Consider the following 24,459-nt stretch of genomic DNA (forward strand, 5'->3'; position numbering starts at 1 on the left):
TCAGTCAGGCGCAGGATGGATTGGGATGAAATAGGACAGAGGGTGTACGCGCGGCAATTGGAATAGTCGAGTGGGCTGTTTGCACATGTATTTGTTGTTTAGCCACGCGCTTGTAGTTGACCACAACTGCCGTCGACATGTTTTTCTGTGCCATCTCTGGTGAGTCGCGGATTTCCACATTAAATAATTGTCATTAATGTGGGTGAACGTATACAGGAGAGCCGCCTCAAGACCCCGTGATTTCTAGCAAGTCGGGGCATATCTACGAGCGCCGGCTCATCACAAAATATATTGCGGAGAATGGCACAGACCCTCTCACGGGTGAAAAACTGGAGGAGGGTGACTTGCTAGCTGTCAAAGCGAGTAAGTAACACTAAATTTCACTAAATAGTTAGTATTTATATGGCTTCGTAGGTCCCAAGGCTGCTCCACCACGACCACCGACTTTAACGTCGATACCCGCTTTGTTGCACACGTTGCAAAATGAATGGGATGCCTTGATGTTGGAAACATTCGCTCTCAAGCAGCAATACAATTCGACGCGCCAGGAGCTGTCGCATGCATTGTATCAGGGTGACGCAGCTACTCGCGTTGTCGCCAGGCTCATCAAAGAACGCGACTCGGCCCGAGAGTGAGTACAGTTGCAATCAATTTAACATGGGCTAACAATTCCTCAGTGCATTGGCTCGCGTCCAAGAGTCTATTGGAGTTACCCCTGCGCCTGCTCCTGAAGCTGCTGCGTCAGATGTCGATATGAACACCGACGAAGGTGGTGTTCTCCCCGCGGAAATCTCAAAGGAGATTGTCGAAACCCAGGAAAAGTTCGTATTCGTCTATCCCGCCGTATGTATTTACTAACAGCCCATCTATAGGCTTTCTTCGGCGCGTCGCAAGCGAAAGGCTCCGGCCAGCTATGTCTCTACGGCCCAAGTTCGCACTTTCAAACCAAAAACTACCATATCCTCTCTCCATTCGGCCTCTACTCCTGGTATCAACTCCTTGGCGATTTCTTCGGTCACTCCTCCCGATGGCGGCAACCTAGAAGAGCCTTCGCTGTTCCTTACTGGTGGCAACGACAAGATTGTTCAGCTCTACGACCGCGCTGCTGGACGCGTCTTGGCCTCTCTCAAAGGACACACCAAAAAAGTCACACATGTCGCATTTTGTGAAACGGGTGGCGAGTCCATCAACCGAACGTTACTCTCTGCTAGCGCGGACAAGACTGCCAGGGTCTGGAGTCACGATACAGCGAGCGGAGAATACATTCCCAAGCACACGGTTAAACTCCACAAGGGCGAAATCACTGGTCTGGCTGTCCACCCAACACGTTCACTGTTTGCACTCGCCAGTGCGGACAAGACGTACTCGATTCATTCCTTGTCGACGTTCCAATCCGTGTACCAATCTCCTATCCTGACCGATCCTCCCCCAGAGGCGTTCACTTCACTCTCTATCCACCCAGACGGTCAGCTCCTTGCTGTTGGCACAACTGCTGGAATCGTCCAAGTATACGACATTCGCCAAGGTTCTCTCGCAGCCTCGCTCGCAGGTGAAAAGTCGTCGGGCTACTCGATCAATACCCTCAGCTTCTCTGAAAACGGCTACCAACTCGCTGCACCCTCGTCTCCGTCGAGCGTTGCAATTTGGGACTTGCGTAAACTCAAGACCTCGGCGACCGTGCCATTCGCAGATTCGTTCAAGATCAACAAGCTCACGTACGACTCGAGTGCGCACTACTTGGCTGTCGCAGGTTCAGAAGGCATCAAGGTGCTGTTGCACAAGACTTTCGAGGAGGTATTGAGCATCGATGATGCTGGGGATGTTATGGATGCTGCATTTGCGGGCGCGAATGGCCTCGAACTTTGGGGCGTTGGTCCGCGGGAAGTTAAGATTTGGGGACCAGGCGAAAATTGAGCGGGCGTGTAGTTGTTTATCGGAGGTGTACTATCTGTAGCTTGAGATTTATAACGAATAATGACTACGATGCTCTTATGCTTCCGTTGTTTAACTCGATTCGGTAATCCAGAACTAGCAAAATCGAACCAGTGTTCGTCTTTTGAGTGCGTGGTTGAACCATGAAACTGTGTTATATAGGTCGACCTATGTTCTTTCGCTGGGAAAGGTCGTTGCATATTTACGAGCCTCGTGCGCCCGCTTTCAAAAAAAGGGGTATAATTCGAACGTTTTTAAGAAAAGAGGCAGGCCAACAAACGGTGCCAGATGATTACGTAACAATAGGGGGGTCTACACCTTCTGGAACAAGAGCGCTTTGGGCTGTCCACAGTTGCTTGAACGTCATCAGACATTTCTACACAATATTCGTGGTTATTATAGCGGAATGCTAGAAGCCATAGTACTTGTGGCTTGAATTGTGTGATAGATAGTCAACTGATCAAGAAGGCTTGGTGCGTTCAAAAGCTTGAGGTGAACCAAGGTAGGGGCAATGGTTGGATTTTGCTAACATCTCCCATACAAGAGGCGAGCATTGATATCCAGAAAACCTCTACCTTTGGACTCTACCAGGGCGTTTACTATCTTGAGGTATCGAGGATACAGACTTTTGGTTTCTGCTCCCGGATGTATACTTGGCAAAACTTGGTCGTGGTAAGTGACATCTTTAGGGGTTTCACCCCGTGAAGTAAACCAGCACCGAGCCCAGTATGGCATTACAATATTGATGGTACACCATTCTATCGGATAATGATCATGGGACCTATTGTGTCCAATGAAGTCTGTAAACATACGCATGTTAGTTACCAGGCAGTTTACTGGCGCGTGTGTTCCGACTATTGAATAGAAGAGCATGGCACGTTAACATTATACTCTCTATATGATTTATCGCTTTAGTTCATAATCTTATTCCAGCATGCATTAATGTAGTGCACAAGCTACACTGATACACATGGAGGGTTCGCTCATATAAACACTTCAGCTTTGTATTTCTCGACCCCGCTAAACCACGCATATACCCTACCTAGGACAGGTACAACACACCCACAAGCCTTATTTAACCCATATACGCCTCATTGTTTCAAGAATCTTTGTTTTATTCCTTCGTAGTGACCCCATCACAAGTAGTTCCACATACATTCCAAAACCAAGCACACACACAAAAACAAGAACAACAAAAAAGGATAAAGAAAAAATCGAAGAGCTACAACGGAAAAAAAGCAACCAACTGCAAAAAGCATACACACGCGCGTGCACAAGAAGAAAAAAAAGGAGAGACAGAGTCTACAGGGGGAGAGAGAGGGAGGTAGCGCCACACATAGTTCGTACAATTCGCTCGCCATTATCATTTTCGTTTTTTTCCAAAAAAGAGAGGGGAGGAAGAGAAGTGATAAAGAGGAGATCAACTCCACGTATCATACCCAAACGTCGAGCCCTTGGTGAGCGGCAAATGCCCCAATGCTTTTCCGTCGACTGTTCGCTCTGAGACAGTGTTCCCCCACCACTTGAGTTCCAAGGCCCCGTTCTTTGGATATTGCAAGCCTAAAAAAAACACAAGCGCAAAAAACCGGCGTTAGCACATCCCGGATGGATATATGTGGGTTATAAAGAAGACAGAGAGAAGGGGAAAAGACTTGCAGAAGAAGATTAGGATTGTTCCGACCGCTACGCCCGAGTCGAGCGCTGCGGAGAGAATGTAATTGTATCGAGACCACCATCCAAAGTGTCTTCGGCGGATCCAGTACTAGGGAACATTCAATCAGTATCCTCCAGTTGCGCATCATAAAATAGGGGGAAGAAGGGGTTATTTACCTGGAAGATGAATCCGACCATAACCCATGATGAATAGTTGATTCCACTTGCGGGTGGCAAGTTACCGGTACCTAAGATACGATCGTTATTGGAGTTCCCAATGAGATGTGATCCCAAGAAGTCAGGTTTTGCTTACCTGTAAACACGACCGGCATGTTCACGTACTTGAACCACGAGTGCGGGTACCTTCTTGCCAAAAAGTACAATGGAATCGGCAAGACAGCTCCAATCAAGAAGCAGCTATTTTCGTGGTCGGGGGGCACGGATTAGAAGAGTAGGATGGACATTTGAAGTGGCGTAGTGTTATCAGCAACCCAAACTTTGGGACGGGACGGGACAGGAAGGCGGGAATGAGGACTTACAAAGTGAGTGGGTAGCTGTCAATCATATCCATAAGCTATTTTCGGAATATGAACAAAGATGGACGTACAAGATTTGGCCAGGATTGAACGTTCGGGCGGGGCCGATGCCGCCCCAGATGAGCGACGCTGTGCCGAACACACGTACGCCAGGACATGTGAACTTGTCTATCCGGTCAAAAGTCGGGCATCAAACGCCAGTGCAATTGAGAGAGGGAGGGTATCATAACCAGACCGGACCAGCCGAGTCGAATCGGGTGTCAAAACAGTCAGAGCAAGAAATTGGGCGCCAGATCCAGATCCAGATCCAGAGCCAGAGCCAGGTCCGAATTTAGGTACGACAAAAAGTCAGACCCAAATAGGGTGCCGAAACCGAATGGAACGTTCAAGGTCAAGCAAAGAATAGCATCCATCAGCACTCTTTCCGCCACTCGAAGCAAATCCACTCACTCGGCTGATGCATATCACACAGATCCGGAATATGCTCAAACATCCACCCCTGGACACCCACCACGACAAAACACGAGACCAGACTCGCAATCACTTGCGAGAGGTACATCAATCGCGGAGGGACCTCTGTTGGATCGCGCGGTTAGCTATTATTAGAGGGGTGCGCTATCGTAATCGTACTCATATAGTGTCCAAGCTCTACCATGACCGAAACGGCTGGGTTAGATTTTGCCCAGGTGGAGGGTGTTTTTGGCTAGACTTACTGAGATCAGAGACGAATGCTAGGGCCTGCGTCATTGCTGTTCTCGCGCATTAATACTGCCCATAACAAGGAGAGGGGACGGCACCCACTGATATACCCAAATGTCTTGAATATCATCATCGCGACCGGTTTACCGGGCAACATGTACCCGACAATCAGTTCTGTAATCACACTGTCCACCATGCATCAGTAAACCAAGCCTAGAAGAAGAAGAAGAAGAAGAAGAAGAAGAGGAAAGATAGAGAAATCTCAACGTACTTGAGTCCAACTTGTTGATTCGTAATCGCCTGGATCATCCCGACCGGAACCAAGTACACCAAAGAGATGAGAAGCGAGAGGATAAACGCCCATACAGGCAACTTGAACACCACCAGTTAGGACCCACCACCTCGTCGAGAATGCGAACAAAAAAGACAGCTTACCTTGGTGTCCCAAACCTCAATCGTGACGATCCCCAGCGCAAACGAGATGAGCCCGAGCACAATGTACCACCATTGCGGAACCTCGGGGTAAGCAAGCATCAAGCGCGAGTGCACGTCGGTTTCGTCTTTCATCGAGGACCGGAACTGGCGCACAATGTCATGGCGGTACCATACTGCCAAAAAGGGTGAGGGTGAGTACAAGGAAACAATGTATGCGGGTAGAGATATGAGACTTGCGCCAGGTATGCACGACGGTCGAAGTCAGTGCTCCAAATGAAAGACCGTACGAAAGTGCAAACGTCATCCTGACCCCACCCAGTTAATGGCGTGTTTCTCCCGTCGAATCGCTTTTAGTGGACTTACGAAATGTACAAGGGCGAATATTGTTTGTCTATGTGTGTTTGTTTAGTCTGGTTATTATCGAGAGAGGAATGCATGCTTACAAGCTTCAACATCAAACTCGCCGTCCCGGATGACATTGGCAGCCTGGTATAGGTTACCCCATCGGTCGAACGCGCCGGGGCTCGAGATGGGAAGTACTTGGAGAAAAAGACGTTGTTGTCTGATGTCGCGGATGAGAGTATGCGACAAGAGTATGAAGGCAAGGACTTACAATACAGGATGGGAGCAATGATCCAGTATACAATGACCAACGCGCCAAACACATTCAGTTCTGCCCAGACTATAGAAAAAAAATTATTGTCAGCAACGTCATCTCAGATCCCACAGTCCATCCAACCCCAGGTCCCACAACCTGTTCGTCTCAAAACGGTCCATCAAGGCCAAGACTCGCTCGTGGGCTTAAGTTCCTGACCCGGTCCCTGACCTCAGACAGCGTAGATCAGGCCCCTAGATCCATCCATCCCATCCAGGTGGCTCTTGCGTCATTCTCACCCCTTGTCCTCGCATTCGCTCCTTGGCCTCTCGTTATCCACTCGCACCTCTTGCCGAACCCGTTCATCACTCGGCCAAACGGCAGTTTGAACCTATGTCCATCCTCTGACCTCCAACCACCCAGCCGATTCCGAATTCCTCCTGTTGTGTTTGGAGCGAATAAAGGACTCACAAGGTGTAACCAGCGGACTGCTGTTGTACGCAACCATGGCCCAGTCGAACGTGATGAACCCCATGCCGAGGCCATGTTGATAGCCAAACAGAGCATTGACGACCGGGTTGTCGGGTGCGATCCAGCAGACCCATGTAAAGTTGCTGAGCGCAGTCTGGTCAATGGCGAGTGAAATTCGGGGTGTGCATAGTTCGAGATGCAAATATCAAAAGGCAACGGAACGGAAGGAGATCGAAGGCGGGGGAGGAGGAAGAAATGGTGCAAGATGATAATTAGAACCTTAATCGGGGGAACCGAGTGAGACGAGAAGCGAACGCACAAAGAGATATCCGGGTAGAAAGTACCAAGCGGCACTGCCAATGAATGCCAGCGTGAAGAAGCGTTCGCGCGACGTCCGGCCCCCTTCTTCTCGACCATATGTCGAGTGGAGCGTATTGAATAATCTGTGATGGCGAATTAGTGACCCGTATGTCCGAGTCCGACCGAGGCCACTCACGCGGTGTTGACGAGTGTAGCAGGCCAGATCATGGAGCTCGGCCAGACCAAGAAGCGTCTGCATATGCCAGCGAGACTGAAGCCAAACATTTGAGTGGAGATGACGAGGGCAAGCTGGTAGGTGGCCCCCCAATACTGCTGATAAAACAAGCGCTGGGCAGCAATGATGTCTGTTGCATATGCACCGCCGGCGACGACGTTGGCCATGACGGTGATGAGAGTGTGTTCTTTGATGTTGAATGGACCGGGATTGAGGGACCATGTGTATCCGAATGTGGTGATGTGAGCTCTCGGGAGTGTTTTCTCGAGCAATTTACCAGCAGGAAGAGCAACGAGCTGAGCAACGAGGGCTGTTATTTGGACCGATGGATCTGGAGGGAAATCATGAGAATAAATGATGTAAATAAACAAACGAGACTTGCATCGCATGCTGAAGAACTGGTTGAGACCAGCAATGAGGACTGTGAAGATGAGACCGAGGAACCACCTGAGGGAGAGACATGCATGAGCCGACATTCAACGTATGATATCCAACTCACATGCGAAATGTATTTGTCGGCATCGTCGGGTCATCTGTGTTGGCCACTGCAGCTCGAACCTCTGGATACGGCGAGTCATCCTCGAAATCACTGGGAACAGTCAGCCATAGTACACAGTACAAGCAGCTACTCACATGTCGTATTCCATATTATACCTCGAATCAGTCTCGCCTCCATCCTCCGAATTCTTGTCTGTCTTGGTATGTGTCTGTTGCAACGGATATGCTCGCACCACATGCTCGTCGATCACATAGTTTGGCTGGCTCATAGTTAGCACCATGTACCCCTTTGGCCACCGCCAGACTCACATCATTAAGATGTTGATGGGCAATACGATGGGTGAGACTGTGCTCGTCTATGTGTTGTGACGGATGTGGATCCATCGAGGGAGGGGAGGAGCGAGGGAGGGGAAACCAAACCCGCTAACCGTGGCCCCGGCCCGATAAGAGCCCAGACGAGAGACAGTCCATATGCTTCCACGTGCTTCTCCTTAGCCAGGCACATCCACTCCTCCGGGTCCACCAGCCTTATCATCATCATTACTGTCCACTCCTTGTATCTTTATCTTGGCCCTCTCTCTCCCCTCCGCCATCATTTACATGTTCTACCCGAGCTAAGCTCGTACCTCGACGGAACACATCATAACACTACCTATTACCCTTCGTCCAATGGCCGTGGGATGTATTCCTATCGAGGTCGCGCTTCAACTCTATTCGTTAGCGCTCGATCCAAACCGGTGATATTTGCCCATCTATTTTACAAACACATACAGCCTTCGCTTGGCCCTAGTGAAGCCAAACACTTGACGCTCCTCACTTCGATTAAATCGGGTTATATAGAGCAATCAACCCATCTCGCCTAAATTATAATATCGAAATACACTTACGCCACCAGGTCGTACCTCTCCACATGCTCGTGTGTCGATCTTACATCAAGGAGACACAATCTATCAATTCGGTGTATACATCTCTAAATAGGAAGGTTGCCCCCTCCGGTCCCCTTTCTATACGCGCTAGAATTCTCAAGCTCGTTGAAATCCGGAAGCATGTGAAAATACCTATCTATATATACTGGTCGGTGTTGGCCATTCGCCGTGACGCAATAACTTGACATGTACACAAATCCAATCCAAACAAAACCGTGTATGTGAATGATAGAATAGGTTTTGCTCCTTCTTAATAGCATTGTCCATGTGCATTGCCGTAGAGTTTCAGCTCCATTTCTTGCCTCATTTTACTGGTAGAGATGACGCCATCTCTTGGGGCTTCGCGCATGTACACCCCATGGTCAGTATAACGTTCCCTCGTAGAAGTCCCACCCTCCTCTCCATCAAAAAAGGCAACAGATCTAGGCAAACGCGCGTCCCTTTTTTTTTTTTTTACCCAGACGGATGAGAACAACGTCAGCCAAGACTAAGCGTGTTCAGTGTTTACCCTTTCTCAAGGGAGTATCCCCCCTCGACTGAACCTTGGTATAATGAAAGAAGAAACTGCATATGCATGCCAAGGTCCGACATTGACCACGAGTATACGCACTTCTCGAACCCGCCTATATAACGTGCAGTAAAAGAGCATCTATGGTAGTAATCTTCTTACCGTAATACACCATATCAAGCAGGTTCGCACCATCGAGTTCCACACAACTACATGGATTTGCCCGAACGCAATTGGAGTTGGTGTTGGTGTGTGATCCGAACCAAGTTATGTCCAAAAGGTACAGTGTATGCGGATATCTGTATACAATCATGTCCATTGCCGCTTGTATGCGGTTCGTTGTGAACACTCCGAAGTAAACAACCAAACCCCATCCTAAGTTGTTCGCACTCCCCATGGGCCACCCGCGGAGATCACCGCAACAGCCGGCGAAGCGCACGATCGCACATGGCATCTGTCGGTTTTACTCCACGCCCCCCCTTGGCGGGAGAAAAACTCAAGAATGTCCCATGTCCAACGATAGGTTCTTCATTTCGCCGCTCAGGCTCGGTCTCTTGTCTACCCGGACTTTGGGGGGGCATATGGGTATCAGACAGCCTGGATACCGATATCGGAATCGGTCGAAATTTCATGCGCAGCGTCGAGTCTGAAATGTTTCATGGTTATCTGGCGTCAACGGCCGCCAGGACCGAAATTAGTCGCCCCTGGCATGCCCCTCTTAGTGCAGAATCTCACTGGGATCAACGCACCCCATCCCAGCCTGCGCTTTAAGCATCAAAATACCATTGACATCCACAAGAAGAAGGGGAAAAGTATTATAACGTTAATATCCGGGAAAAAGTTGAAACACAAACATAGACAGCGTAAATCAGCATATGGTGGACCAAAATCCGGATCACCGACTCCCTCGACCAAACCGTCTCACACCCATCGTCTGCTTCTCATGATCGACTTTCATAGCAGCGGCCCAAATCTGGTCTTCAGTCATCGCAGAGACTTTACCCAGTTGTCTAATCCCTCCCACCGTCCATGAGTATTTGCGCGCATTAGATGTTGGTGAGAAACTCACCGTTTCTTCTTTTTCACAGCTTCCGGTTCGCCAGGTGCTGGGATATACGTACTTCCAGGCCCGGAGGCTGACAGCCGCGCGGCACGAGCACGTTTGTTGGGAACGATCGCAGCGGCCAGCATACTTTCGTCTCCGTCCTGGTCAGGGCCAGGCGGCGGGGCAGACGGTGTCGAGTCGCGTTTGGCCTTGGGGGTATTGCCAGGTGCTTTCCCCTTGGATTTAGGTGTTCGAGAGGTAGACTCGCGTCTAGATTTAGACTTGGTAGGAGGGGTAGGAACGTATTCTTCCTCTTCCTCTTCCTCGTCTTCGTCTTCGTCTTGCTCGTATTCTTCCTCGTCGCTCTCGACTCGTTGTTTTCGAGATTTAGATGGCGTTGACTGATCTTCTTCCTCAGTTTCTGGGATCTCGTCGTCGTCTTCAATGTCCATACTCGCTTCACCCATCGTCACCTGGGGCTCTTCTCCGCTTTCGTTGGATTCATCATCTGTAAGCTCGGACTCCTCGAAGCTTTCGCCCTCTTCGAGAGTAGCCAACGGCTGTCCAGTCAATCGTTTATGATGGGGCGTAGGACTTTCGGGCTCTTCTTCGTCTTCTTCCTCATCTTCGTCTTCATCCTCGTCCTCTTCGTCATCGGTTTCAGTTTCGTCCTCAACCATCTGGAATACATCACAATAAGTACATATCAAACCAACATAGTAAATTACACACGAACCAAGCTCTTCTCGATGTTCTCCTCGTCCTCGCTATCAGAGTCTTGTCTAGATTGTAAAAGACCAGCGCGCTGGAGCATATCTATCTTTCGATCGGTTTTGCTTTCGCCCGCTTCGACCTAAAAGCGCTTGAGCAAGGTACCCAGAGTGAATGTTGGGGGACAACGTACCTCGCTAGCCAACCGCCTCATGAACATCTTCTCCATAGTCTGCATCCGCTCTTCCATCTCCTTCATGACCTCCTCCCGGATCTCAGCCTCGATCGTACTTGCACGCATTTCAGCCTCAAAGAGCTACCGGCGTGCAAATTAGAAACCCGTAAAAGTTCACGCGTAAATGATGGTACTCACTCGCTCGCGCAAGTACTCGACCTCTTCAAATAATTCATCAACCAGCGTATCACGCGGAGTATCGTCATCATCATCCTCGTCGTTGGTTTCGTCCTCTGCCAAAAAGACCATCAGCCTTGACTCCGATTGACCCTAATCCATACACACCCTCTACGATTTCTAAAACAGTCTCTGCAGGAGTTCCCTCGGAAAGCCTGACCTTTCTTGCAGTCCTTACGGGCGGAGCAGGGCTACCAGCCTTGGGTGCAGGTCCGGTTCCAACGCCAGGACCAATGCTCGTACTCAATCCCCGAGCAGTAGCTAGACCAGAACTCTTTGCTGGGGGAGGGCGGGGTGGCAGTATTCTTTGGGTTGTTGTAGCCACTTCGCGAGCGAGAGCAGAGAACCGCATGACATGTGAGTTTTCGTCGAAACCGGTGTCGTAGGGGTTGACGTTTACAATCATTACCTGGTAGACATATGAGTGAAAGATAGATTGAGAGGAGGGAGACTCACAGCTCGACCCTCTCCAACGAAAAAGTCCATAAACAATTCGGTCAACTTGGAGTGTCTGAAAGGCACAACACCCAACTTGAGTGTTCCACCAGCTGAAATCTTGCGTTGGTTTGCTCGGAGCATTTCCATGCATTGACCAAGGACCATGAGAGATTTGTTAATATTTCCAGCTTCCTTGAGTCGGTCGCCTATAAGATAGGATATCAATACGGGGTCTACTAGGCACGGAAATATTCGAACCAGTGGCATGTGTGTTCTTGCTCCGTTCACTTCCGGCAAGGTCAACAACACTCAATCTGGCGCACTGAACCTCTTCCGGATCCTCCTTGTCTGCCCCTTTATGAACACGAAGAACTTTGATAGTGAACACCGCGTGGGAGCGAGAAGATCGTTCGTTCGCGACAGTCCCGAACACTGTACGGTTGATTTGGCCCAGTTTTAGGATCTGCCCAGAGGCATAAGAATACTCAAGCTAAAAAAGAGAGAAAAAACATACAGCCCGCCCCTCTTGCGCGCTCCGCACACGAATCTCTCTCAGTCCACTAACAAACTTCCCGTTGGTTACCGGGTCCGACTTGAGTGCCAAGGCCTTGCGTGTGATCGATCCAGGTATTTCACCGCCAGGTCCAGTACTTCCAGACATACTGTTCGCGCTGCTACTGGATCCAAATCCAAGGTGCGAACTGAAACTCTTGGGTAGTAACGCAGAGAGGTACTTGGGAAGTGGTTTTGCGTGCAAAGAGCGAGATAGAGATTGTCCAGAGCCAGAGCGGGACATGGAAGATGATTCAGATGTGAGCGACTCGCTGGCCAAGAGATCGAAGATTTTTTCATTATAAATTTCGGCATAAGAAACGAATACCGAGTACTCGTAGTTTCTATCGACCTTGATAGCTAAGGATCCTGTTAGACAGGTTTAGGATGAGTAGTAAGAGACTTACTGGTGTCATCCCTATCGGCAGCCTCCTCGCCCATCAGAGACTCTACATCAGGTTCCACTGCAGGCCCATTCTTAGACTTGATGGAAGAACCATAACTGGGCTCTTTCTCCACACTGGAACATTTAGCAGGGCGCCACTTTGCATCTCGACGTCAGCCACACAAGTCAGCCCCCCTCATCACGAGTTGAACGTACCTTGTTTTCTCCGTGTAGACCATCGATGCTATTGAATAGTACGTCCAAAGTCCGAGGAAGCAGTCCCCCTTCGCCCTTTCCGTTTCCTCCTTGAATAGTAAATGTTTTACCAGAATTGGTAACTCCGTAGGCGAATACGAGCCCGTTCTCGCCACTCAGCAAGTCCTTAACGAGAGGGAGGGTAGTAGAAGCAAAGAACTCGGGTTGAAGTGTTTCAGGCGGAAACACGCGAGTGAATGTGTAGGTCAAGCTAGGCGCCGGAGCAAGTGATGGACGCATACCAAAACGAGGGGCAGCTGGTGAAGGATCAGACATCTCGACCGTTGTTTCTGACAACGTAGCAATGTACGGGGTCGAATTGGCCGAGCTTGGAGCAGGTCGAATGCGCAGGAATGCCTATAATGCAATCTAATATAGGACTGAGCTATGAATGCAGAAGACGTACGCGCATAGGCTCCCTGTCATCCTTATCTTTCTCCTTCGTACCAATAGATTTCTTATTCGTAGGTAGCACTACCGACATCCTGTTTGTCGTCGAGCGACTCAAAGTCGATCCAACGGGCTTTGGAGGCGGAGCACTGCTCGTGGTTGTCGCTGCCAACTTGGACTTGGTTTCACTCGGCGATCTCACCGCTGAGGACCGAGTTGCGCGCGTCTGTTGTTGCTGAGTGGTACCAGATGCCGATGAAGACGAATCTGGAGCCTTGTTGCGCGTTACAGGCGGCATTATGTACAGTTTATGAGTGTCGTGGGGTTGGATAAGGGACAACGATTTGGATATTACAACACGCTGTCTCCCGAGTCACGTGATACTAGGAAAATCAGCGAGAAATTTAATAAATGACAGGTGATGGAGAGCAATGTACAACGTATTTACAACCGGCCAGATGCAGCGCTCCTCCAGTTTGCTGGCACACCCTTCGCCGGATCTTTCCCTTCATCACCTACATAACACCCCCTCTCCTTGGACCAAATAAACTCATGCGCCAGTAATCGTGTGAGCGTCTTGTATGCATATGCATTCGCGTATGGTATGCCCGTCCTTGAATCTCGGTAAGGTGCAGGAAGACCTGTTATGGCACAAGTCGGCTTGACTGGATCTATAAGACCAATCATCAGACTACGCGTGTTTGAGAGAAATGATGGCGGAAACTTACGAAGCGGTTTGACTCCGTGAAGCAGCACGTCTTCCCAATCCGCATGATTCCCGAACATGGCCTGCATGTTCCAGCCAAACGACGCACGAGCTCCTCCACCGTACTCTACAACCACATAGTTGCGCATTTGCTTCTGAACGGGGCAAGCAGTAGGTCCAGAGTGCGTAATAGGCGCGGAAGGGATAGTGCGTGCAGGTAAAGTGAGAGCAGCTGTGGAGGAACCGGAAGGACCGGGTCCAAGATATGGAGGAGGAATAGGGGTGGAAGATGGAGGATCGGACAGAGAGGAACGTTGTTGCACCATCCCGCCAGAACTCTGCTCGGTCCTCGCAGTCGAATCAGGTACCGGCGTCCCGCTCCTTTCCTTCTTCCGTACTGGTATCTCCACAAACATGATCATCTTTCCTTTACTTTTGCTCGAACTTGAGGAGCCCACACTCGACTGGCGTACGACTGTTGGGCGATGTAAATTGTGAAGGGGGTCAGCCTGGGGAAGAATGGATTCCGGAAGTTGCGAAGATGCGGTCTCAGAAGACTGGGTCGAAGTAATTCTTGAAGGTTGAGAAAGCACAGACCCAGGTGGCTTGGAAGAACCAATCTCAGGTACTAGAGGCTCGCAAGTACTCAATGGACTCCTAGGTAAGGATGCTGTCGAAGATAGAGGTGACCTGACCGGTGGCTGAGACAAGGGAGCACTGAGTCCTCGTGAAATTACAGGCGAAGGCGAAGCTTCTCGACCACGCAGAGCCAAGGACGACCCCTGTACTGATGAAGAAGATAGAGAACGCCGCATAGACTTGGATGGTGTGGGTATCTCGACATATACTTGCATGCGCTGAGTCCTCAATGGGGTGCTCGCTCGGCTTGAAGCGTGACTCGTAGTAGAAACGGGGGCGGGGGTAGAGACAGGGGTAAAGACAGGGGCAGAGGTAGAGGTAGAAACAAGAGGGGTGGAGTCCTCGAGTAATACCGGCGTTGAATTTTTTTCCACTGGGACAGAAACTGCATGAGTAACGGGGTCCTGAGTGGAAGGGGCTTGAATGATGGGGGGTTGAACCGGAGCCTGCGATGACACAATTGATGTTTCGTTCGTCCCTTGTTCTACCTTGACCTCTTCAATCCTGGGGACCTCCCCTCGACTGATCCACCTAATCACCGGTCCCTCGATCTTCAGCCGCACAACTTTGCGTGCAGCGGCCCGCTTCTCTTCTTCCTTTTGCAAAAACTCGTTCAATGCTTTGGTATTCTTTTCTTCTAGTTCAAGTGCCGCAGCAATCAGTTCATCTTGCGTTTTCGGAGCTGCAATGGGACGTGGACGTCTGGGTGCATGAGCCTGGTTCGAATTAGCCAAGCTATAGCAGGGAATAATCTTAGCCAGAGATGGAGGGAACGGGGTGACTTACTTTTCGGTTCTCAGCATCCTTTAGTCTCTCCTGTACAAGAAACTTGTGCTTGACAGTGGATGATCTCTCGCTCTGTCTTGTCGCATCCCAATATATACTAGCCCTTTTTTCTACGTTATTCTTGGTTGAAATGCGTCTCTTCTTGGGCGCAGGCTCTCCCCTCATGGCTCTTTCCAAAATCTTCTGCGTAGGTGCAGCTCCGATTTTGGACGCTTTTGCGCGAGCTGCCTGCCCGATGTGTTCTTAGCAGCAGATATTTGATGTAAGGATGAGCTATACTTACACGGCGTTCAGCCTTCTCCTCCATCTGCACTTGTTTCTCCCCATCGTCAACACCTTGTTTTGCATACTCTTCTTCATCGGTACTTTCAAAGTCACTTTCAAACACATCCTCCTCTGACACATATTTAGCATATATTTCATACGCTTTCATTCTTCCTACCTTCCTTCCCTACAAACTCTTCTCCTGGAGCCTCTGCATCTGGATCTGGGGCGTCTCCGTTCTCAAGTTGAACAGCTGCTAGAGCTTCCGCCCATCTGTAAACACATTAGTGTATTCCAAAGTGCTTGTATAAAAATATTCCACATGCCTATTCCCAGCATTGGACCTTCGACTGCGTGTCGCACTCAACGACATGCGAGTCCAGAATGAGAGTGGCAATTACTAACAAACGTAACCCCAGAATTACTTATAAGCGCCGAGGTGAGGTAAACATTTTGACGATCTCTCATTTCGCAATCACAATTACCCAACCTCACCATAATGAGTGCACCAAGACGAAAATTAACAACAGTTGGAAAATCTCTAGCGGAGCTCTCAAAACAGCCTATTCCCTATCTTAAACCTGCTGTGAAATCTCTGAGGTTAGATCTGGCACCGAAGAATGGACATTGGGGCGCTAGGTGCGTACGAAAGAACCAATGCAATAAGATGTCTATTAAAGATCAAGTCTTATAGACATTTCTTAAAAGAAGACTTGCCCCGGATAGCATATGCCAACCCTAGGGTCACATACAAGGTTAACAAGTTTAGACAATTAACGAAGGAAGCCCCATGGAAGCCTTCATTGCAACTCGAGTTTGGTGAGTTCGCATTGCCCTAAGATATATCCCTCTTTTCTAATGACTTTGTCCGCAAGCCGACGGGGCGACGCACGAGATCGAAGTCGATGGAAAACGAAGTGAAGAGATTATGAAAGATCTTATGAAGATTGCGGGCGGACCCAAACCTACACCATCTTCCCATTGAGTATAGAGTGTATTATGTTGTGACTGCTTCATAATCCCTGATACACATATACCCGCTCTATGTCTGTTCATTAGAAACTATTACACGCACCCTCATGTGTGCGTTAAAGATGCGTTTCTTCTCTGGGCCAAACACCCTTGTGAGCTCAATAAAATTACTCCGTAGGCGGGATCCTGGGGAAGTGGGGGATCAATGTCAGAATAATTAACGGGATTTGCACCCACCAAACCTCAGTTGGGGAACCGTAGTCATCAACAGCCACTTTGACCCAGCCCACCTATGCGATTTCATTCAATTATGGCCTACATATAATGAAATAGCACTCATTAATACCATATCCGTGACAGGGAGTAATATCTCACACGAAATTCCTACTAGTTTCTTCGAAGGTATTCGGCCTCGTACCGCGGGTAGTTTAATCGGTTGTGTTTGGTCATCTGCGCCACGTTGTTTGTGCATTAAACTAGTATGTCCATCGAAGCACGAGACAAAAGCACCGATTTCCTCTCCCTCCCTCCCCTCCTCTGAAGTATGGGTTCACCTGCTTCAAGGTCGAAAAACCTAATTGTCAAAGGCATGGTAGATTGCATACTCCAGGGTTGTGTTGCGAGCCTATTCTAGTACCTCTATTCTAACCAACGATTTAGGCATCCTCATTCCGTTACTCATAAACTTCTTCGCTTCCTCGCACCAGAAGAGAGACAAAAAATGGTTCAAATTCTACGTCATATATGTTAACACACTTGCGCTTGCTCAAACGATAGTTCAAGTGTATAACATCTTGGATTTCTTGGAGTCAAGCTTGGTTAAGACACGCCCGGTGGTAAGTAACCACTACAATCATATTCATGATATGATGCGATAACTGTCGGTCACAAAGGTTCTAGTGCTGGGTCCGGTCCTGAATGTAACATTAAGTGCATCTGTCCAGTTATTTTTCATCTTTCGTTGTTGGAAAATATACAAACGGCGGGTTTTGTTTGTGTTGCCATTCTTGACGTTGTGGCTCACCGCGTTACTTCCGGGACTAACCTTAGTAAGTATCAACCCATGGTTTTAAACTCAAATTCATACTATGATAACCCAAAGGGATATTATCTCGCCGAAAGTTTGAGACGAAGGACTTATCGTCAAGTGCGTCATACTTTTCATCCTCAACTAGTTTAATGACTGATTATGATATAGGCCGTGATTGCAAGTAAGGCCGTTTCTATTTACTATACTTTTGGTGCAGAATTTTAATACATCTTTCTTACCAACACTACAGTGGCGATATGGATATTTTCCTCACTTGCCCTGGAATTTTGTGTGACTATCACGAGTGCGTGTTTCATCTCAATTGTTTCTCGTATGGCTAACTTGGAGTTCGGTTCTAGCCGTAATATTCTTGTTTCGTTCACGAACAGGTAGTATAAACAATACTTGCTTCATTGGGAGCTTATAACTAAAGAACGTTTGTAATAGGTCTTTTGGAGCATAGTGGTGTATTCAGGATGGTCTGGCAAGTAACCTGGGTGAGACCTTCCTTTTAGCTAGTGAACGATGCTTGTAGTGATCTTTTGGATCAGATTTCAGCAGCTCTCCCACCAATCCTGATGACTGTTGTATCGATCAATACATACGTTGTACGTCCTAATTGAAATCAATAGGTATACCACTGATAGCTTTCAGATAAATAATATCTCACACCCCCTAACCGGGGTGACAGCTGACTCAACAGGTGTGTGTATGCGCCACTTCTTAGCCGAACTAAAGCTAACTCAAACTCCCTCCCCCCAGGGAAGGTTTATGTACTTTCACTTATGATCACCATCACTGGGTACTCTACCCTTCTTTAAGTACGTAGGAGCTACTAACAATAATGCCAAAACAGGAGAGGACTGATTCGCTCCCAACTTGATTCGGCTCCCAAGAACAGGCTTAATACGGTCCTCACGATGTCAGACCTCCCTGCAATTGTTGTGACTCGTAGATCTATAGAGGTAAATTGGATTGTATGTTTAAGAACCTGTCCTGATTATATGATACAGTCGAGCGCCTATGAAATGGAATCCAGAGGTCCAACGACGGACGCTCTCAACGGCGCCGGATTTGAATGCGAGGTTGTATATCCTCAGGAATCTGTAAGACTCTTTTCTCTGGATAGCTTCAAACTGGCTTTCTCTTAACTTTGCGCCAGAGGCACTTTAGGTCCAAGTCAACTATGAGTAATGTAGAAAGTGTATGCATCCAGCCATGTTCCAAAATGGTCCCACCAACCTTTAATACAAATGTTTAATTACTTACACTGTACATAACCACTTAAATTCAACGATTATTTCCATACGGAGTCGACAAGATTTCAGATTCGTTTTACGTGCATTTGTTTTTGTAACCTGTTGCTTTGCTTATTTTGAGTACACGCATTTGTATCAAGGACACTATGAACATCCCAACCCGCACGTTATGTACCAAACTAGCTGACTGAAATATCACGGTATAAGGGAGTAGGGAGATGATCTCTAACATACATACACACTCCATGTCTATTCATTAGAAACCAACTATTATATTCACCCCCGATCTGAGCCTTAAAGAGGCTTTACTTACTCTCTGCCTGCTCGTCCGCGTCGTCCACGAGACCCAGACCGGTAAGGTTTGGGGAACCCCGCGGCTGCGGAGCAGCGAGGGTGGACCGGGGCGCCCAACTGCAAGACTGGCTCATGGGTGAGCGGCCCAAACCAGCTCTAGCGGCCTTAAGGGATGAAGTTTGTTATGATATTGTCATGCAAAGGTGTACCGCAGCACTCGGTGTGTACGAGGCCAGACGGTGGAGGAGGGCGGACCGCAAGTCGATACGGCACAAAGCGGGTAGTCACGTGACTCGCTACATGCTCCGGCTAAGTCTCTGTTTTGCATCTCCGCAGGCTTTGTCGCAAAACGTCCATCTTATCTGGGCTAAACCCCCTTGTGATTTCAACGCAATTGATCCATAGGTGAGATACTGAGGAAGTGGGATATCAATGTCAGAATGGTCAATGCAATTGGGAAGCCATAGTTGGCAACTACTTTGGCGCAGCCCACCTGTGCGATTTCATTCAACCCCGACCTACATATCATGAAGTAGCGCTTGTTAAAATATTTTATTTGTGACAAGAAGCAATGTCTCGCAAAATCCCCACTAGTTTCTTCGAAGGTATTGGGCCTTGTACCACGGGTGATTTAATTGGTTGTGTTTGGTCATCTGCGTCACGTTGTTTGTGCATTAAACTGGTATAAACTAGTATGTCCATCGAAACACAAGACGGAAGTGCCGATTTCCTCCCTTTCCTTTCCCTCTGAAGGATGGGGTCACCTGCTTCAAGGTCAAAAAACCTAATTGTCAGAGGCATGGTACATTGTATACTCCAAGGTGTGTTACAAACCTATTTTAGTTCTTCTCTGACAAATGATCTAGGCATCCTCATCCCATTACTTGTAAACTTCTTTACCTCGTCACACCAAAAAAGAGACAAAAAATGGTTCAAATTCTACGTCATATATGTTAACACACTTGCGCTTGCTCAAACAATAGTTCAAGTGTATAACATCTTGGATTTCTTGGAGTCAAGCTTGGTTAAGACACGCCCGGTGGTAAGTAACCACTACAATCATATTCATGGTATCATGCGATAACTGTCGGTCACAAAGGTTCTAGTGCTGGGTCCGGTCCTGAATATAACATCAAGTGCATCTGTCCAGTTATTTTTCATCTTCCGTTGCTGGAGAATATACAAACGGCGGGTTTTGTTTGTGTTGCCACTTTTGGCGCTATGGTTCGTTGCGTTGATCCCGGGGCTAATGTTGGTAAGTATTGGGTCATGGATTTGAGTCTCAGACTCATACTATGATAATATAAAGGGCTATTATCTCGTCGAAACTTTGAAACGGAAGACTTTCCATCAGGTGCGTCATACTTTTCATGCCCAATAGGTTCAATCACTGATTGCGATATAGGCCTCGATTGCCAGTAAGGCCATTTCTGTTTATGATAACTCTGGCACATAAATTAGTCTGTCTTTCTTATTGACACCATAGTGGCAATATGGATATTTTTGTCGCTTACCTGGAGTTGTGTGTGACTGTCACAAGTGCGTGCACCATCCCGATCATTTCCCGAATGGCTCACCTAGGGTTCGGTCCTAGCCGTGATATTCCTATTCCGTTCACGAACAGGTACTGTAAACCATACTTGTTTCCTTTGCAGTTTGTACCTAAAGGATGGCTATAATAGGTCTTCTGGAGCATGATGGCGTATTCAAGATGGTCTGGAAAGTAACCTGGGTGAGGCACTCCTTTTCATTACCGGATATTTGTGGTGATCTTTCGGGTCAGATTTCAGCAGCACTCCCACCAATCTTGATGACTGTTGTATCTATCAATGGATACATTGTAGGTCCTAGTTAAAGATTAACAGGTATGCCACTAATAGGTTTTAGATAAATAACATCTCGCACCCCCTAACCGGGGTGACAGCCGACTCAACAGGTGGGTGTATGCGCCACTTCTTGATTGAATTCAAGTTAACCAAAACTCAAGGAAAGTTTATGCACTTTCGCTCATGATCACGATAACCGGGTATCCTGCTTTTTTTATTCGCGTTGGAATCGCTAACAATAAAACTAAATTAGGAGAGGATTGATTCGCTCCCAGCTTGATGGCTCAGCACCCAAGGACAGGTTTAACACAGTTCTCACAGTGTCAGACCTCCCTGCGATTGTTGTGACCCACAGATCTGTAGAGGTAAATTGAGTTACAAGTTAGAAGGTTCGTGCTGACCATATAGTGCAGTCGAGTGCCTATGAAATGGAGCCCAGGGGTCCAACAGCGAACACGCTCAATGAAGCCCCATCTGAGCGCGAGATTATATATTGCCAAGATTCTGTAAGAATTTTTTTCGTCAAGGGATTTCTAAACTAACTTTCTCCTCACTGTATATCAGGGACCTTTTAGGCCCAAGTCAATTATAAGTGCTTCAGAAAGTACATGCACACATCCATCATGCAAAATAGTTCCATCGGGCTATAACACGAATCATGTTTAATCACTTGGTATCGTACGCCTAAAATCAAAGATTATTTACATAGGGAATCGACGCGGTTCTCAGGTTTGTTTTGAGTGTATTTATTTGTGTAACCTGTGACTTTGCTTAAATTTGAATATACGCATTTATGTTATGAATATTATACACACATTAATCATCTGTACGTTGCATGCCCAATTAACGGGGGCAGTAAAGCAAAGAGAGAGTGGGAAGATCCCTGATGATCCTGGTTGTGGTTAAAATATGGTGGGCTGACATGCATGGGGATTTTCAATGACAGCGCTAGCCTAAGTTGACGGGATAAGCCGTGATACTTGAATAGCAAATATATTTTAGGAAAATATGGAGAAGGATGAGTGCGAGCAATTAATTGCACTTTCACCCATAGGATTGACATTGCGATTCCTTACTAAATTCAATAATCGAACGGTCTACACTCACCAGGACTTAATCACTAGCTGGTAAGATCGATCCGATCCAGCATAGGACCGTGAGAGCCTGGATCACGATGTTGAGGCGAGTCTGAAATGTGACCTTTTTCATCCAATCTGACACTCGGGCGGATGGGAGTTTATTTACGTAATATATAACAACCGAGCTACAACCAACAAGTAAGATAAAACTAACTGTATATAGCAATCGAATCGCGCAAGGATCCAACAACACCCTGTCAAAAGGGATTTCTATTTTTGTCTGTGTCAAGGGCGGCTTTACCCAGCACTCGGAAACATCTCTCATTCGGCAGCATTCAACCATTTCCGTTCCAAACGCAATTAATTCAGTCACAGGTATTTGGCCAGTCCTGTTTGGCCACTCGCGCCACACTGATCTGGTACTAGAGTCTTCTAAACCCATAGAAGAACACCATAGGCTTTCCCCCCCTCTGAACAATGGGAAGGACACGATGGTCGAATCAGAAAGTAGCAATTATTGGGGGTATGGTTCATTGTATACTTCAAGGTACGCCACTGCTCCTTTCAGTTTCTCGAGCCTATAGCCATCAGTTGAACGAAGTAATTAGGGGTTCTTGTTCCGCTCCTCATAGATTTCCTCGCTTCTCTGCGCCTAAAGAAGGGTAGATGGCCGTTCAAACTATACGTTGCATTTGTCAATGCACTCGTATTGGGGCAAACAATCGTTCAGTTATATGACATCGTGGACTCTTTCGACTCGGAATCACGTGTATCTCGTCCAGCCGTAAGCTCAGTCAAACCCCCACCCGTAATATAATGTACTAACAACTACCCTGAAAGGTTTTGGTATTGACTCCCGTTCTAAATGTGACAATAAGTGCATCGGTTCAACTCTTCTTTATATTCCGCTGTTGGAAAATTTACACGCAACGTGTGGTGTTCGTATTGCCACTTTTGGCGCTATGGTTCACTGCATTGATTCCGGGGTTGTTGCTGGTATGAATTAAAACATACATAAAATATTAGAGTACGTACTATAGCTAAAATTTTTAAAGGGGTATTATATGGTTGAGTCTGTGAAGCGCGACCTGCTTCAGCCTGTATGTTTAATATATATCACGAGTGTAGTGTATTAACCGACCTTGTTGTGCTAGGCCTCAATTGCGTGTGAGATCAAATCCCACCAGACTCACAACGCATATCTTTGACAACATTTCTTTATCTCTAGTGGGAATATGGACATTTTCATCACTCACGCTAGAATTATGCGTAACAACTAGTAGTAAGTACACAATTCGAGTTCCCTTCCATACTAATCTAAGCTTTAGTCGTCATATATTTGTTTCTCACGAAAACCAGTAAATCACGCCTCCCGTTCGCGTAGGGATTAGCACTGAATTGAATAATGGGTGTATTTAGGTCTCGTCAGGTACAACAATGTGTTTAAAACCATCTGGCAAGTGACTTGGGTGAGACCTTGTCTTAAATTGCCACTAGTTCACTCAATATCTCGAATAGGTATCGGCGGCTTTACCACCAATCCTTGTGATCATTGCAGTAATCAACGGGTATATTGTACGTCATATCTGAACTACATAGCTTTGATATTCACGAATTTCAGGTACACAACATCAGGCACCCTATAACTGTAGTCACAGTGGATATGACGGGTATGTATGCGCCTAATCCCTGACAATATCTGGACTAAGCTCGTCCCGCGTAGGGAAAGCTTATGCTCTTTCGCTGATGATCACTATTGTAGGGTAACTTAATTCCCTCTCTTTCATGGTCTATCGTTTACACGAGCCTGAAATTAGGAGGGGACACATCCGTGCTCAGCTAGAGAAATCAAACGCCAGAAGTGAACTGGCACCGGTTCTGACGAGGGCAAATGACACACCAACAGCAGCTCTGGCTCACACAGAGGTGAGTTTTCTCTAGCTTTTAGACCTATTACTGATGGTAGTACAGTCAAATGTATGTGAGCTAGAAACCAGAGGTCCAGCGGAGAGCACATTTAATGGGATTGGTTCAGAGTGTGGAACTACGTGCCCTCAAGACTCTGTAGGTATTTCTTGTTTGATTGGTTCCAAACGACTCATATCTATTTTATACAAAAGGCATCTATCAGGTCTAAGCAAATCGCAAGTGCTTCAGAATGCACTTGTATTCACCAAATCCAGCTCCCAAAATAACTTAGCCAATCAGCAATACGAATATTTACCCTACACAACGCCGTCCAAACCCGAATAAGGAAGCTGTCCAGATGTGGGGGTGGTAAGAATTTTTCGCATTCATACTCCATGTATTTATTTGTATGATCTATCGCTTTGTTCCACTCTGAGTTTGGGGTACGTACTTCGTATCATGTATATTGTTGGTCTACGTATCTGACGTGCGATTGCATCGTTAGGACGAATTGCGTATGGGAATTTAATGGTGGGAACGACAGTTAAAGACTTGGATTCACACAGTGATCGACCAGGTACAAGATCCTAAGAATTCAAGAAACATTGTAAACCTGAACAACACCGCTGTGATACGGAAGCAGTGGCAGTGAGAGATAGGCCCGTCGAACTCGGCCTTGAGATGGACTTGAGGTAGTTTTGCCATAGAGCTCTGGCGCCA

At 47.5% G+C, this 24,459-nt stretch overlaps 6 protein-coding genes across 6 annotated transcripts; 3 read left to right on the forward strand and 3 right to left on the reverse strand.

Annotated features, from left to right (window-relative positions):
* Positions 1-137: 137 nt before the first annotated feature.
* Positions 138-1,914, forward strand: RhiXN_01056 (mRNA splicing factor; the record flags this gene model as incomplete). The annotated part of the gene is made up of 5 exons (XM_043320875.1): positions 138-159; positions 217-363; positions 415-631; positions 678-821; positions 873-1,914. 5 exons carry the CDS (start codon positions 138-140, stop codon positions 1,912-1,914), a joined length of 1,572 nt encoding a protein of 523 aa, XP_043179887.1.
* A 1,438-nt stretch (positions 1,915-3,352) lies between these two features.
* On the reverse strand, positions 3,353-7,738 carry RhiXN_01057 (OPT oligopeptide transporter protein; the record flags this gene model as incomplete). The annotated part of the gene is made up of 15 exons (XM_043320876.1): positions 3,353-3,492; positions 4,835-4,870; positions 4,923-5,005; positions 5,092-5,192; positions 5,256-5,428; positions 5,619-5,646; positions 5,699-5,817; positions 5,869-5,937; positions 6,322-6,475; positions 6,641-6,764; positions 6,818-7,187; positions 7,230-7,303; positions 7,356-7,445; positions 7,490-7,614; positions 7,664-7,738. The coding sequence occupies 15 exons, from the start codon at positions 7,736-7,738 to the stop codon at positions 3,353-3,355; spliced, it is 1,761 nt and encodes a 586-aa protein (XP_043179888.1).
* Positions 7,739-9,683: 1,945 nt separating this feature from the next.
* Positions 9,684-13,274, reverse strand: RhiXN_01058 (kinesin motor domain protein; the record flags this gene model as incomplete). The annotated part of the gene is made up of 12 exons (XM_043320877.1): positions 9,684-9,798; positions 9,858-10,513; positions 10,570-10,686; positions 10,738-10,860; positions 10,918-11,012; positions 11,065-11,365; positions 11,413-11,600; positions 11,653-11,857; positions 11,909-12,306; positions 12,354-12,489; positions 12,548-12,943; positions 12,993-13,274. 12 exons carry the CDS (start codon positions 13,272-13,274, stop codon positions 9,684-9,686), a joined length of 3,012 nt encoding a protein of 1,003 aa, XP_043179889.1.
* Positions 13,275-13,420: 146 nt separating this feature from the next.
* Positions 13,421-15,710, reverse strand: RhiXN_01059 (kinesin family protein; the record flags this gene model as incomplete). The annotated part of the gene is made up of 6 exons (XM_043320878.1): positions 13,421-13,647; positions 13,705-15,037; positions 15,108-15,335; positions 15,391-15,503; positions 15,550-15,644; positions 15,694-15,710. The coding sequence occupies 6 exons, from the start codon at positions 15,708-15,710 to the stop codon at positions 13,421-13,423; spliced, it is 2,013 nt and encodes a 670-aa protein (XP_043179890.1).
* A 160-nt stretch (positions 15,711-15,870) lies between these two features.
* RhiXN_01060 (ribosomal l51/s25/CI-B8 domain-containing protein) lies at positions 15,871-16,356 on the forward strand (the record flags this gene model as incomplete). The annotated part of the gene is made up of 3 exons (XM_043320879.1): positions 15,871-16,010; positions 16,066-16,190; positions 16,247-16,356. The coding sequence occupies 3 exons, from the start codon at positions 15,871-15,873 to the stop codon at positions 16,354-16,356; spliced, it is 375 nt and encodes a 124-aa protein (XP_043179891.1).
* A 5,952-nt stretch (positions 16,357-22,308) lies between these two features.
* Positions 22,309-24,084, forward strand: RhiXN_01061 (uncharacterized protein; the record flags this gene model as incomplete). Its single annotated transcript, XM_043320880.1, has 14 exons — positions 22,309-22,378; positions 22,440-22,615; positions 22,672-22,827; positions 22,887-22,931; positions 22,986-22,998; positions 23,060-23,113; positions 23,251-23,300; positions 23,350-23,406; positions 23,453-23,501; positions 23,555-23,594; positions 23,649-23,757; positions 23,803-23,808; positions 23,867-23,895; positions 23,952-24,084. The coding sequence occupies 14 exons, from the start codon at positions 22,309-22,311 to the stop codon at positions 24,082-24,084; spliced, it is 987 nt and encodes a 328-aa protein (XP_043179892.1).
* Between the last annotated feature and the right edge of the window lie 375 nt (positions 24,085-24,459).

Source organism: Rhizoctonia solani, chromosome 4 (genome assembly GCF_016906535.1).
Source record: "Rhizoctonia solani chromosome 4, complete sequence".
Taxonomy (NCBI): domain Eukaryota; kingdom Fungi; phylum Basidiomycota; class Agaricomycetes; order Cantharellales; family Ceratobasidiaceae; genus Rhizoctonia; species Rhizoctonia solani.